Source organism: Poecile atricapillus, chromosome 4, assembly GCF_030490865.1.
Source record: "Poecile atricapillus isolate bPoeAtr1 chromosome 4, bPoeAtr1.hap1, whole genome shotgun sequence".
NCBI lineage: Eukaryota > Metazoa > Chordata > Aves > Passeriformes > Paridae > Poecile > Poecile atricapillus.
Genome location: NC_081252.1, coordinates 22,763,013 through 22,776,672, shown reverse-complemented (window position 1 = coordinate 22,776,672; position 13,660 = coordinate 22,763,013). Strand labels below are relative to the sequence as shown.

The 13,660-nt window shown below is 42.6% G+C and overlaps 1 protein-coding gene across 4 annotated transcripts in view; it reads left to right on the top strand.

The window, feature by feature from the left end:
* Positions 1–13,660, top strand: part of TECRL (trans-2,3-enoyl-CoA reductase like) — a 59,305-nt gene that overhangs the window by 19,872 nt on the left and 25,773 nt on the right. For all 4 annotated transcript variants that reach the window (XM_058838692.1, XM_058838691.1, XM_058838690.1 and 1 more), the window contains exon 3: positions 12,968–13,012. In XM_058838692.1, coding sequence (XP_058694675.1) covers positions 12,968–13,012 — 45 coding nt within the window. The remainder of the gene's footprint in view (positions 1–12,967; positions 13,013–13,660) is intronic.

Below are 13,660 nucleotides of genomic sequence, written 5' to 3'. Positions count from 1 at the left end.
AGCCAGTCAGGAAATGAGAATGGCATCATTGACCTAACACTCTTAAACGAAAGGAGAAGCCAAACTGAGTTAACCTCACGATTTTAATCTTCAAAGTGAATGAAGATTTACCTTATACTCAGGCACCACACAACCCACACCCCATTCTGTGTTGGAATTACAGAAAAAACAATTCTGGCCATGTTCCAAGAGGGATAGACAATGCTTGGAGCCCATATGCCCTCCAGAAGGTTCTGTGCACTTCACAGACACTATTGTGCATCCTGAGCTGGGGTCATAAGCCTCCCATTAAAGCCCTACAAGTGCCTCTTGGCACTGCTAAGACGCAGATTTTGCATTTGGACATTATTAGCTGGGGTTCTGAGATAACAACAGTGAGAGGGAGCACCAGACCAGGCATCTGCAGTTCATTTCTCTGCTGAGCACTTGAATCTCATTAAAAGTTGTGAAGAGACACTAAAACAGTCTGAAAAGCATCTGATCAGGTATTCATGATGTTTCGCTTTCTGAAATATGTACACAGTTGCAAAAAATATTTTATTATTAAATTAGGACACTGTGGTGGAGGTTTGGCTCACCAAGCTGATTTAGAAGCAGGACACAGAGAACTTTAAACAAGACTTTCAGACAGATACTTAAAACATGCTGGTCTTCAAAAGATAATCATAAAAGCCAGAAGGTCCCCTAGGACTTTTGAAATCTCCTGATTAATGCTGAAATGAATGTGATGTTTAAGACTTAGGTCTTGACCAATGGGAGTCATGCTATTGACAGGGGTTGGTTGTGCACTAGACATTTCCTCCCTTTTGAGCTTCATTTTCTCATCTATAAAATAAGAATAATTAACCTGCCTTTCATCCACCTTGGCATTTTTTGTCTCTTTTGGCTGTGATCCTGTAAGAAACATTTGGGACAAAGAATGACTTAAATATATGTTTAATGACCTATTGAACCAGAGGGAGTAAGGTCTCTAAAACACAAAAGCCAGACTATCCATTAAATCCTTATAGAAATAAGATGACCTTCAGAAAACCAGCAATATTTAAATCAGCAATGGGAAAAGTGAAGATCAACTGAAAAAGTTTTAATGAAAATTCCCATTATTTCTCTCTTTTTTGACAGCTGCTGCATCTGATATTATTGCATTTCATTAGCAGGATTACAGATGAGTAACATAATAAAAGAAAAGGCATCTATTGAGATGTAGCTTGAAGCAGAACTGTCCCCCTCTGCTCTCTGGGATATTGTTCCCAGCTGAGATTTACAGGGCTCCAACAATGCATCACAAATGACATCCTATGTAAACAATTGGAGAACAAATGTGAGATGCTATTTAAATGCCTCATTAAGAAAAGGAAATTTCATAGCTTGATTCTTTGCTTTTCTTGACTTTACAGTAGATTTAATTGACAGATCTAAATGAAAAACATCAAAATTTGTTTACTAGAATTGCCTGTTATTATTTACAATGTGTCTTATATTAGTTCCTATGGAGCAACTGAGAAAATTACAGTAGAAGGCCCTATAGAAGTAATCTGGGCCCTAGGAATGTTCAGTCTTGAGGAATTAAGGCCTACTCAACTGTAAAAAGAAGATGCCAAAGTAGTTTTGGGTTTAAAACTGCTCCTACATCAATTTAAACTCACATATTAATGTTTTTTCTCTGAAGAACAGACTCATTTCCAGTGTTAACCTGGTGTTCAGCAGACTCGTGGGCTTAATGTTCATTCAAGGAACTCAGAATGCTAAAAGCCCCAGTGGGCCTTCATTAGTGTGAAAAGAATCTCATGTCCATTAATAAGACAGGTGTCTGTTGATTAAGGCAGGGTCAAGTTCACCTGAGGCTGTGAATGTGCTCAGCATCTACATCAGGTTTTTCACAGGAGTCCCTGCACTTTTGAACACCTAAGCTGGGACATGGCTTTACTGAGAGGTCCAACAGCTTCTCTTACAAAGAGCTGCTTGGAATGGATGTGTATGAAATGTCCCAGGAATTCTTGTGAAAGACAGCCAACAGCCACTGGATAACAGGAGAAGTGAATCTCCCTTGCCAGAGTGAGAGGAACCTACCTCCTTGAAGAACCTCTGAGAACAAGAGAAATAAATGGCAAGTCCTATGGTGTCATCTCTGCTAGACAGGCTAGAGAAGAGTCAGCAGCTTCGGCTTCTAAGTTCAGACTTTCCCCCACATCTTTTCTTCCTCATGGATTCCCTGGATATGCTTTTGCAGCTCCTCTCTTCTGTGGGGCCAAGAGCTGTGATGTAACAAGTAGCTGCAATTCCAGGGGGAGGGTCAAGTGAGCACAAGAGCAAGGAGACTTGTTCAGAACTTCATGTGAAAGATCTCCCCCTGTGATAGTGGTTTGTTTTGCATTTGTTTAGATGAAAGCCCTCTCTCATATCTGTAGTCTGTTTCTGTCTTTATTTTCTTATTTGTGCATGGTGTGAAAGAAACCCTAAGAGCAACCCAAATAAGAAAGCTTTCAAACAAAATTTGGTATTTGCAACTGTTTCAAGTTAATGAAAGCAATGCATCAAAAACAAGAAGGTGAACAAATGATTCACAGTAAAAATAATGTAGCAGAGTTTTTCCTCTTCCTAAATTGTCCCCAAGTCTCAATGATATTGAATATATTTGCTGTTGAAAATTACTCACCACTGAAACAAATGATGTGTGAGTTACACTGGAACAGCGTATGTTGCTCTGGTTTAAATACATACTAGTGGAGGCAGTATTTTTTTTTATGTTCTGCCATTAGACTGCAGGTTCAGAGTGCACAAACAATCTGAATGAGCTGTGTCTATCACATTTACAGAGGGGAAGTAGTTGAGGTGTTCAAAGGCTATGACTTGTTTGCCACATATATTGGGATGAAACATCATCCCTCAGCTATGAGAATGAAAACTCACCAAGCTGTATCACCACAACCAAGTCCCTAATGAGCTGTGTCTGTAAAGATGTGGAAAAGCACTTTGCTGATCAACTTTTAGGTTGGAAAAGGCCTCTGAGATCATTGCATCCAACTTTTGACAGATCACCACCTTGTCAACTAGACCACCACACTGAGTGCCATGTTCTGTTGTTTCCTGAACACCTCCAGGGATGGTGACTCCACCACCTTCCTGGGCAGTCCATTCCAATGTTTGGAACACTTTCCATGACGAAATTCCTCCTGATGTCCAGCCTGAACCTCCCCTGGCTCAGCTTGAGGATAGGTCCCCTCATCCTGTCACTGGTTGCTTGGGAGAAGTCCCTGACCCCCACCTTCCTACCACTTCTTTCAGGAAGTTCTAGAGAGTGATAAGGTTCCCTCAAGCCTCACTGCAGTGCTTCTGAGGTACAAAAGCCTTTCCACAACCTAAGTAAAGTGGTGGGATGGGGGAGTTAAACCAGGCCTAATAAACTTCTCCCAGGAAGGACACGGGAACATGACAGCCTCTGGCTCCCATGCTAGTGTCTGATCTACTGCCAGAGCAGATCTCTGCTGCCTTTTTCTCACTGCTCCTGGAGAAATTACAGTTTAGCCTTGTTGTTAGTGGGGATTAATTTGGTGAATTAAGTTGGTGAATTTACAAATGAATTTATGGGAAGTTAATTTGTTCTGAGGACGAAATCATGTCAATTCAGATGCGCTCAGTTAATTGTTGACGGCATTGGTGTGGCCATTAGATACAAAAACCACACTGCTTTGGGGGTCAGTGGGGAAAAGCATCCTGATTAGCTTAGTGGCTGGAGAAAGCAGCATCCCCTGGATAGTCAATATTGAAAGAAAATTATACTTATTTAGCACACTTTATTAGCTAATTGACTGTGGAATGCTTTTAAAGAAACAGCTAGAGCCTGGGGTAGGATTATGCCCAGTACATCAGTGGGAAAGGCACAAATAAGCTCTTGAGCCATCTTTCCTGTATCAGCTGTGATTGCTGGACCACTGTGTACTTTATGATGTTGGAATATAAAACCAGCAGGGCCCCAATCGTGCTGTAACATTTGTTGGCACCAGAGTGCATTCAGGCAGCGGGCAAACAGCACTGGGTTGAACCAATGACCTCACCAGTTCTGTGCTCTCTGTCCCTCTTGCAGCTCTGTAGAGAGCTGCTACCTAAATGTACTCAGCAGCCATGCTGATTATGGCAGTAGTCACACCAGAGCTTTCTGAAGTGAGGGAGCAGTGACCTGTGTTATCAGTGTCCTGAAGCACAGCATATCTATGACACTGCAAGGCACAGCACTGTTTGTTCCCTCAGAACCTGGTACGGGACGAGCATGAACAGAGGTTTTAAAAGGAACATTTTAAAACAGGCCTTAATATCTTACTGCCTGTGTTTCCTGAGACCACGAGGGTGGACAGATACCTGTGTTTAAATGCTCTGCTTTGCTGCCTGTGAAAACCTTGTCTGGGCCGGCAACTCCACACCAGCAGAGATACTTGAGCATTTATGGATTGAGATAGACAGCAAATGATTCCATAAACCACCAAATATTAACCTGTGTTTTTAGAAATCCCAGGCCAAATTACAGACAAGAAGATAGAGAAGGGAGGGTATTTTTCATCCCTGAAACACATATTTAGTTTGGCAAATGTATGTTCCTTAATGTGCAGTTTCTCGGGTTTGTGTTGCCCTTCGTGGGAAGGCTTTACTGACAGAGCTCATATTTAGGAAGAGAATCCTGCTCAAGGTCTCACATTCCCTGATACCTGGACAATTATCTTTGTTAGCCTTTCCAGACTTGTGGAGATCAAAGGCAATGATAACTACCAGAATAGAGATCCTTACCTGGCATAAATGACTCATCTCTCTTTTAATTTGGGCTGGCATTTCAGAGCCAGAACACGACTTCTCTGTGAATGCAAAGCAAACCCAGCCTTGCTACAGTGCACGCCTGACAGACATGGCTCTCCCTGGGGGTCCCTGGTCCAAAGATTCCCCAAACCCCTTAGGCAGAGCCCAGCTGCACTGACCATGGCCTGCCACCCTGCAGGGTGTGACTGTGCCACAGGGGCAGTGAGGGCAGGGCAAGGGGGCCAGCCCTGCAGTGACACTGCCCCGTGGGGGTCCCACTGCTGTCCTGGCCAGCCCTGCGCTGCACCACGTGCTCAGCTCCCCCTCACCTCCCTGCACTGATGAAGGGCAGACCCCCATGGGAAAGTTCCTTCCAGCCCCATGCTTGTCAGGATACCTATTTTCTTGTTTCTCTGTATTCTGGTCTGTGGCTGGTATTAATGAAATAAAAGGTGAGCCTCATTCCCTTTCCCTTCCTTTGCCCACGCACATTAATTTAAATGCAAATTCACTCAGAAAGATCAAAATTAATTATGCTTTTTGCAGCAGGCTACACGGAAAATGGAAATGCACAGGGCTGGCTTTTCCCTTTTCTCCTTTATTTTTTGGAAGTGCAAAGGAAAAGCAATGTAGAAAAATATTAACATATGTGTCTAAATGTTGCATGCTTGGTTTTTTTTTTTTTCCGATGCTTTTTTGCATGTCTGAAATTCCACTGTTGCTTTCAGTTGCAGGCAGCTTCAGAAGGAATATTGAAAGGTTAATCTGTTAGTGACATAAATTGACATCCAAATGACAAATAATATTCTGTTTACCACTAATAAGAATCAATCTCCATTAAGAAAAACTATGCTGACTCTTAAGAAATTTGTCCATTATTGGCTGATCAGAATGTAACTGAAGTATGAGATTTCAAATTTTTTTCAGTGGGGAAAGAAAAGGCATGGGGGGAGTGTTCTGTTCCTCAACAAGCACAGGCATTTATATAAGTTTTTTTAATGAAAATGGAGACAAGTAAATTTGTGACTCAAGGCGCAGTGCAGAGTCCCACAGGCTGGTGCTTCACAACTGGGCACAGTCACAGCAGCTGAACTCCTCCCCAGAGCCAACATATGGACAGGGCTATCCTTTTTTGCCAGATCCTGGGTAAGAAAGGCAAAATTCTGACAGTTTTTTTAAGGGGAATGGGCCCAGGAATTATGTGCATTGTGCTATAGAGACATTAGATATGCTCTGAGAAACCTTCTGGACCAGTCTCTGTGAGGCTCCAGTGGAGCTGCCAGGGTGACTGTTACATGACTTCATGTAGGAAAAATGGGTGGTCACAGAATTTAAACACTTTAGGGCAGTGTGAATAATCAAATGAACAGGTAAACCAGAAGAATTTAGCTAGATATTCAGTCAGGCTGAGGTTTACTTGCTTAGTAGCCTGTGGGAAGAGCATGCTGTCCTGCTTCTGGGACAGAACCTGTTCTTAGCACTGCTGGTCTTAGCCAGTGTGTCTGGAGACATCACTTCAGCCAGCTCACTGCCTGCTGCCTTTTGGCCAGCAGTGTGGCTTTAGCCTGATGAATTCACATATTGCAAAAACCAGAGGAAAGAAATGGATGCTTATAACCAAATAGCTAATTTTTCAAATTCCACATGCCATTAAGAAAGTGCTTTTTTGTGTCCCCATAGCAACTAGAGTTCAGGGTGCCTTTGTAAAACACATGGCCAAAGATCTTCCCAGCAAAGCCTACAAATGAAACAAATCAGAGAAAATATTCAGAGAAAAAAGCTGACAAAGAAAAGGGATTTATCCCCAGCTATGGAGCCACTAAAAACAACATCCATTTCAATACTCTGCTAAGATTTTACTGAACAGGGCACACTGGATCTGCTCTTTCCACTAACTTCCCATAAAAACATAGGTCTAGCTCAGGATCTGCTCCTGCTCTTTAAATATTTGGATACACCCTCTCAAAGGTCCTTCTACCAGGAAAACACAGCCCAGCTGAATGATCCTGGATCCAGAAATAGGGTTAGCCCTGTGCCCTAAAGACTTTGCAAGAGGTGGAAGCAGCACACAATCGGTAGCCTGACCCTTGTGAGCCCAGCTGGGCTCAGGAGTTCAGTCTGGTGTCAGCTGAGTGGTACCTGGAGGGAGCCTGGCCAGAGCTGGCCTCTGCACTAGCCCTGGAGAACAGACCCAGGTGACTGTGCTGGCACTTTGTGTGTCAAAGCAGCAAAACATCTCTTGGCTGTGGCCAAAGAGGGCCTTTAGAGAGGGGCCATGTGAAGATATGCTGTGGCCCTGCTTGCCCCAGGCTTGCTGCAATTCTTCAAGTGGGCCGGTCGTTCAAGATTGCAGCTCTCAGCAGCTGCCATTTATTACAGTGGAGGCAAGCACAGTGAGTAATCACTTCAGATACTTTCTCTCTTGATCTTGTGGCCGAGCTTAGTTTTACTGTGGTTTTTTTGGTGTGCTTTTCTTTCTGCCGTCATGCTCAGGAATCACTTGAGTGCAATGTTAGCACAATAAATCACACAGCCTCTTTTTCCAAATAAAAGCAGAAAGCAATAGCTTTGAGTCATTTCAACATCCTGGTTTTCCTGCTGTCAGCTCAGTGAAGCAAGAGTACGCAACCTTCAGCCCTGCAAAGGCTGTGTTTGCTAGCACGGTGATGTCTCTATCCTTGCTTTCTCAGAAAGAGTGTTCCTGGGAACACTCAGACAGGGCTGCTGGAACCAAGGCAGACAACACCATGGCCACTGCCTAAGGTCACAGACAAGGGACAACTGTATTTGTTCAGTGTTTACTTGTCAAGGAAAGACATCAGCAAATTTTAATCGGCCTGTCTATATATCATGCACAAACCCAGCATACCCACACATACCAAAATGTGAATCTTTGCTAGCAACCTCTTATTGCTACATGGGTATCAAGACTGTCATCTGGTTAAGGTGGTGGAATGCATTTCAGCCACGCTCAGTTCACATGACCAAGTGCTGTTATACTTCTCAGCTCATGTGTAACATTTCTGTGATCAGATAAGGGAGGTTGGTGCAGCAGTGATTCCTTGGAATTTCTGCTATTTCTGCAAATTTAAACAACATGCTGCTGATGATTGATTATAGTAATTTTGTTGTTCATATCACCCTATTCATATCACAGCAGGTATTGCTTGTAATTATTAAGGCTATTTGTTATTAGAGATGCATGGGTGGTGAAATACAATGAGAAGCAAACAATTTAACTGGTAATAAAATTAGCTGATGATGGAAAGTCAATCTGCTAATTATCTCCAAATTGTGTCTGTCAGTTGTGTTTTGCATTTCTCAGGCTCCTCTCTCCCCAGTAGAACAGCTTTTGGAGTTCTGCATTCTAAGGAACACACCGAATTCCCCAGCAAGGGAAGTGTTCATAATGTTACCTTTTTTCTCATACAGGCTCACATAACTTCATAAATACTTTGTGGCAAATGGGCATTTCATTGGGCAATTTACTGCAGAGCAGACAGCACACTTTTTTGTAGAAGATTCTTTATGAAACTTAATAAAAATTAGGTCAATTCCTTCAATTTCACAAATATTGAAAAGTACTAAGTACTTAGATTCTTAGCTGTTAAATTTTCAAAACATCCTGTGATATCTAAGTGGTGGAGCATACATTAAGGTCAGTTTGAGTCACATGGATAGAGTACCTTTGGACAGTGTTAAAGCTGCACAGGGACTTTTTTAATTGTCCTTGTTTCTTAGGATTGTCTGATTAGCTGGTTCATCTACTGGGATTCTAGTATACAGGCAGTGAAAAAAACAAACCATGTGGGCAGCAGGACCAGTGGTACTTGGTTTTCTGTGCATTTTTGCGCAGTGGTATTGCCAGTTGGGCATGGCACTGAGGCTGTCATTTTAGCTGGTATTTGTATGGTTGTTTGACAGCACTACATCTCCTTTTTATAGCCAGTATTAATAGGTAATTCCATAGCTGGCTATGAGAAAATTAAAGATGGCCGTCAGTTTTTATGTGTCCTGTCAGTTTGCTTGTATTTTAATTTCTCTTTTAAATGCAGACAGGTACAACAAATAACCCACATGAAATTAAATATTTTGCCTAATATCCATTTTTTAAAAGAGGTTAAATGTTGAGTTGCTTTCCAAGCAAGTACCATCCTGTTTGGAAAAATTATAATGCCTTAAGCATCATAGAATTAAAATTTTATTTTTTTTTTTTAATTTTTAAGGTTTTTTTAAGATAAATGTAAAATGAAATATGGTCAAAGACTTAAGACCTGTCATAGTTGCTTACATTTCCAGACTAATGGAAGCCTGTACACATAAACATAACTTTGCCTGAATCATAACAGAATAACTCACAGAGCTGCAGAAGAGTTTGGGTTGAAATGGATAATGAGAGATCATCTAGTCCAGCCCCCTGGCATGGCCAGGAACATCCTCAGCTAAAATCAGGTTACTCAGTGAAGAAGAATGAAGTTGATGTAACTTAAATTCAAGGAGTTTATGATTGACTTTTCAGCTGAGGAATGGGCAAAGCTTTCAGGTGCCAATATGCCTGCAGTTGCAGGGTGACCATATTGGGCTCTAAGGCAAACAGTCCTCCAGAGAAGGATAAGCCAGCAGAGTAGAAATAATCAAATAGAGATGGAAAACTAGGAAGACATTTTCGCCGCTGTCCAGTGATGCTGAGAAAAGAGAAACCAAAGCTGTTTTATGTAAATGCTCAGAAATGTAATAGATGTGGAGGAACCACAATATTGACTAAACATTAGAGGATGTAATATTGGCTAAATAGACCTGTGGTTTGAACCATCATGGCCACTCTTATTCTCTGGGCAGTCTGTATCTGCTTTTCCAAGTCAAAGCCACTCTGGGATATAAGTGAGCTGAAATGTTATTTTTACAACTTTGTTCCAAGTGTGAAATACATATCCAAACCTGTAAACCCTGCATGAGGGAGCTGAACAGCTCTGCTAACCACAAGGATTATGCAGAGACTGTGACCTGCTGTGGCTGAGCTCTGATGCACCGTCACAATGTCAGAAAGTAAACAGGAGTTACAAGATAAACTTCTGTTGCCCGTGGTCTTGGATTACCATTAACTTATGCAGGAGGCAGCAGTGGAAAATATTAATAAGAAAAAACTGGGAATTAAACAGTGCTAAAAACCCCCCAAAACAACCCTGCAAAAGGGAAACCCTTCAGCTTTAGGCTGGAAGCAAGGGGAGGCTCTGCCAGGTGTGCGAGTGCAGAGACCATCAAGTGCTGCCCACAGCTGCAGCTGTGCCTCTGCCTTTAGCGAGCGTGTGTGTTTACCCTGACTGGGAGCAGGACTCTCCACATGCACTCCTGAACTCCTGCTGATGGCAGGTAAAGCTACTCTGTCAGACAGCCCTGCCTCTGGATATCCAGGGGAGCCATCAACCCCTCATTCTGACAGGCGGTAGCAAGAATTAATACAAGTGATAATTAGTCCCTTGGTTTGGCTTCTTTTCACTATTTAAAGAAAAGAAAGCTTTCCTGCTGTAGGAATGAGAGAAATGTGTTTCTGCCATAGGCAGGCTGGATTGGAATATCTTCCCACACTGCCAAACAGAAATCCAGAGCTGTTCTAGTGAGATTTTTGGAGGATCCCTGTGGAAAATAGTCATGGGAGGAAAGCAAATAAGTGGTGACAGGTGGGGCCAGCATCTCTTTGTCTGACTGTTACCGAGTGGTGAGCCTAGGGATGCCTAGGAATGTCTGAGATTTCCTATCAGAAATGAGCCTTATCAAGCTAGGAGAGCAGACTCTTGGGGGGGTCACACTTCTCTCCAGAAAGCAATGCTGGTTTCTGCAGGACCCTGGACAGCTAACACTTGGGAACAGCCTTGCTAAAATCTGCTGACAGTAAAGACTGAAAGTGGGAAGTTTTGGTGATTTCACTCAAATCAGCATAGAAATGTGTTTGGACTTTGTCCCCCACTCCATTTAGCATTTCCACTTGACATTAGCCAACATTCCACCAACAGTAAAAGCAGGGAAGGAACAGCTAATTCCAGATCCTTCCAGAAGAATATACACAGCTTTCCAAGCATGGCCTGGAAAACAGAGACACACTGATGTAATAACAAGGTCACTGCAGACAAGCAGCAGCAAAGGCACACTTCCATCTGTCTAAATCTTTGAGTATGTTTGAATATAATGGTGTACTGAGGCTAAAGGACTGGAAATGTGGGATGACGTGCTTAAATGCACAACCTCTGTTTGCCCTTGTGAAGATTATGAGCCATACCTAAAAGAGCATTGCCACAGGATCAGGTAAATTGACTTTTATTGAAACATACTGTAATATGAAGGGGGGAGCTGAGGGGAAGATTCCAATTTAACACAAATACATTGCATTTCAGGCTCCCAAATAACTATTGATATCTGCTGTCCTGGAGCAAATCATATCTTCCCTGACAAGTCAGACAGCTGCTCCTTCTCTATCTTCCCTTTGTTATCTTTAATAGCCATGGATTGTTGTGGTACCTTGAAAAAAAATGTTTGCGACTTACTTGATGGATGTCTCACCTCCTGCTATTAGCCCTGGTTCATGGGTTCATCTAATGCCTGTTCTTGCCTACAAAAGTCAGACCAAGTGCATTTGAAATGAGAGTGTGCTGAGTGTCAGTGCACACCGTGTACAGCTCCCTTCCCCTCCATCTGGCAGCTGGTGGAGTGAACAAGCTTTGCTCATCATCCTGAAGTAAGTTAGGTAGAAACAACCTCTAGAGCTCATCTCCAGATCCAGCTCCCTGCTCAGAACAAGGCCAACTTTAAAGTCCTATAAAAGTGTTCAAGGTCATCCCAGATGTGGCCTGACTACCTCTAGGGAAGGAGATCCCACAGCTTCTTGGGTCAAATGTTTCCATGTTTGATCACAGTCACTGTGAACAATTTTTTCCATTTAGAGGTATGGGAATATTTGTACCTTAAACACAGGATCACTAAGAGTTGTAAGATATGTCTGAAAAAAAAAAAAACTGACCAATTTTTTGAATTGAAAAGACAAAGCAAATCTCCTTTCAGGCTATCAACTGTCCTCAGGTGTATCAAAGGAAGTAAAGACAAATGTGGTAGAAATGGCTTGGGTAAGAATAGTGCATCAAGTTCCTCACTTTTCTCTGACAATCTTTGCTTCCCCCAAATGTCAGTCAACACCATGGGCTGTGGAAGTTCTCACCACGTTGCTTCAGGTCAGCCCAGAAGTGTGCTAGATCAGCCCTAAAAACATTCAACAGCAAACCAAAGAGTGTGTATGGGTTAAGCGAAGTTACTTGTCCTTGTGATGCAAAGGAGGAGTGTTTGTGTTGTCCATTCAGCAGCACAGCTGTAGAAGCACAACCTTCTGCATAGAGGAATTAAAGAACTGGCCAAGTTAACAACTTGAAGAGCCACGATCCCCTCTGCAGTGTGTTGGTGGCAATTACCTGCTCACTCTGACACCAAGGGAAACAAATGCATCTGGAGACCCATACCTGTTTTACCAACCTGACAGGTCTCTGTTCAAAATCACCAAAGGGAATCAAGTAACAGTGGCCACTGTGCGTTTTGGAATGACCTTTAAACTAGAGCATGTAAAAATCTACTTCTAGGAAACATCCTCAAGTTGAGGGCATCAAAGAAGTCATAAGTCACCCGGTATTAGCTATCCATGTGCTTCTACTTTCTGTGTCTCTAATTCTCTGATTAATCTGTGGTTGAGAACTAATACAAGCTGCACATCCCTAGTCAGGTTTTACATTCCTAAATGGGAAACACAAAGTCCTGGACCAGACTCTAGCACAGGCATATTTTTAGAAGGAGGGGCAAGACTGATACATTTAGTACAGGGTTTTGGCAAATACAGTAATAAACAGTATCCTCTTTATATTTCCCACTGTTGCACACACAAGCTGTGCTGATGGAGTGTTCAGCATTGAGGTTGGCCCTTCCAACACTCAAATGGGAGAAGGGATTTATGCTTTAATGTGTGTACTGTGTGCTCCTCCCAGCTCTCTTACATTCTCCTTGTACAGATGAGACTGGAAGAGAGTTGTTTTCTTTATTCTGTCTCACTTTTGTAGCTATCAGATGAAAAAAAGAAACAAACCCAAACCTAAGAGAAATTTAGCTTTTCTATCATGACATTAACAGCCATGCTTTCTGATTGGAACAGGTCCCCAGTGGTACCCATCCCGTGTTGGCCTGCAGCTAGAACGCAGTGAGTATTCATATGGCTGAACACAGCCACCTAATGTATTCCCGATCCTCTGGCAGGTTCTCCTCCTCACAGCAGTGCTCTCTCTATACCTGTTATTGGGTGAACTGTTAATACATTCTCATTAAGTGACATCAATTATTAGCTTATTAGTTTTCTCATTAATGAAAGAACCTAATGGCTCTCATAGCCACTGAGTGAAATGTTCCAGAATCGTGTATGATCACATAATGAAGACAAGGCAGTTTTAAGCCTGTTCACTCCCTTCCTTCCCTCACTGCATTACCTGTTTCAATACTTGCTCACTGCCTTGCCAGAAGGTGCAGCTGGCTGCCAGAGGCAGCCTCTCTGTCAGTCCACGAGTTCTTGGTGGACATGGCAGTGGAAGATAAAGCTGCCAGAGGCTGTTTGGTGTTTGGTCTGTGGATGTGTAGAATTGCAAAGCCATAGAAAATGAGGACTCAGCACCTGATGGAATTTAGCACCCTCACTGATGTAAAAAGTCAACAAATGTATATTGAAAGGGAGACCATACATAAGAAAAGAGCAAAGAGGTGTTGCAGCCATGGCAACATCCTGTGCCAGTGGGTGTTGGATTTTTCCAATATTCAGCTTACCACCTATATAAAAAAAAAACAACCATAAAACCAA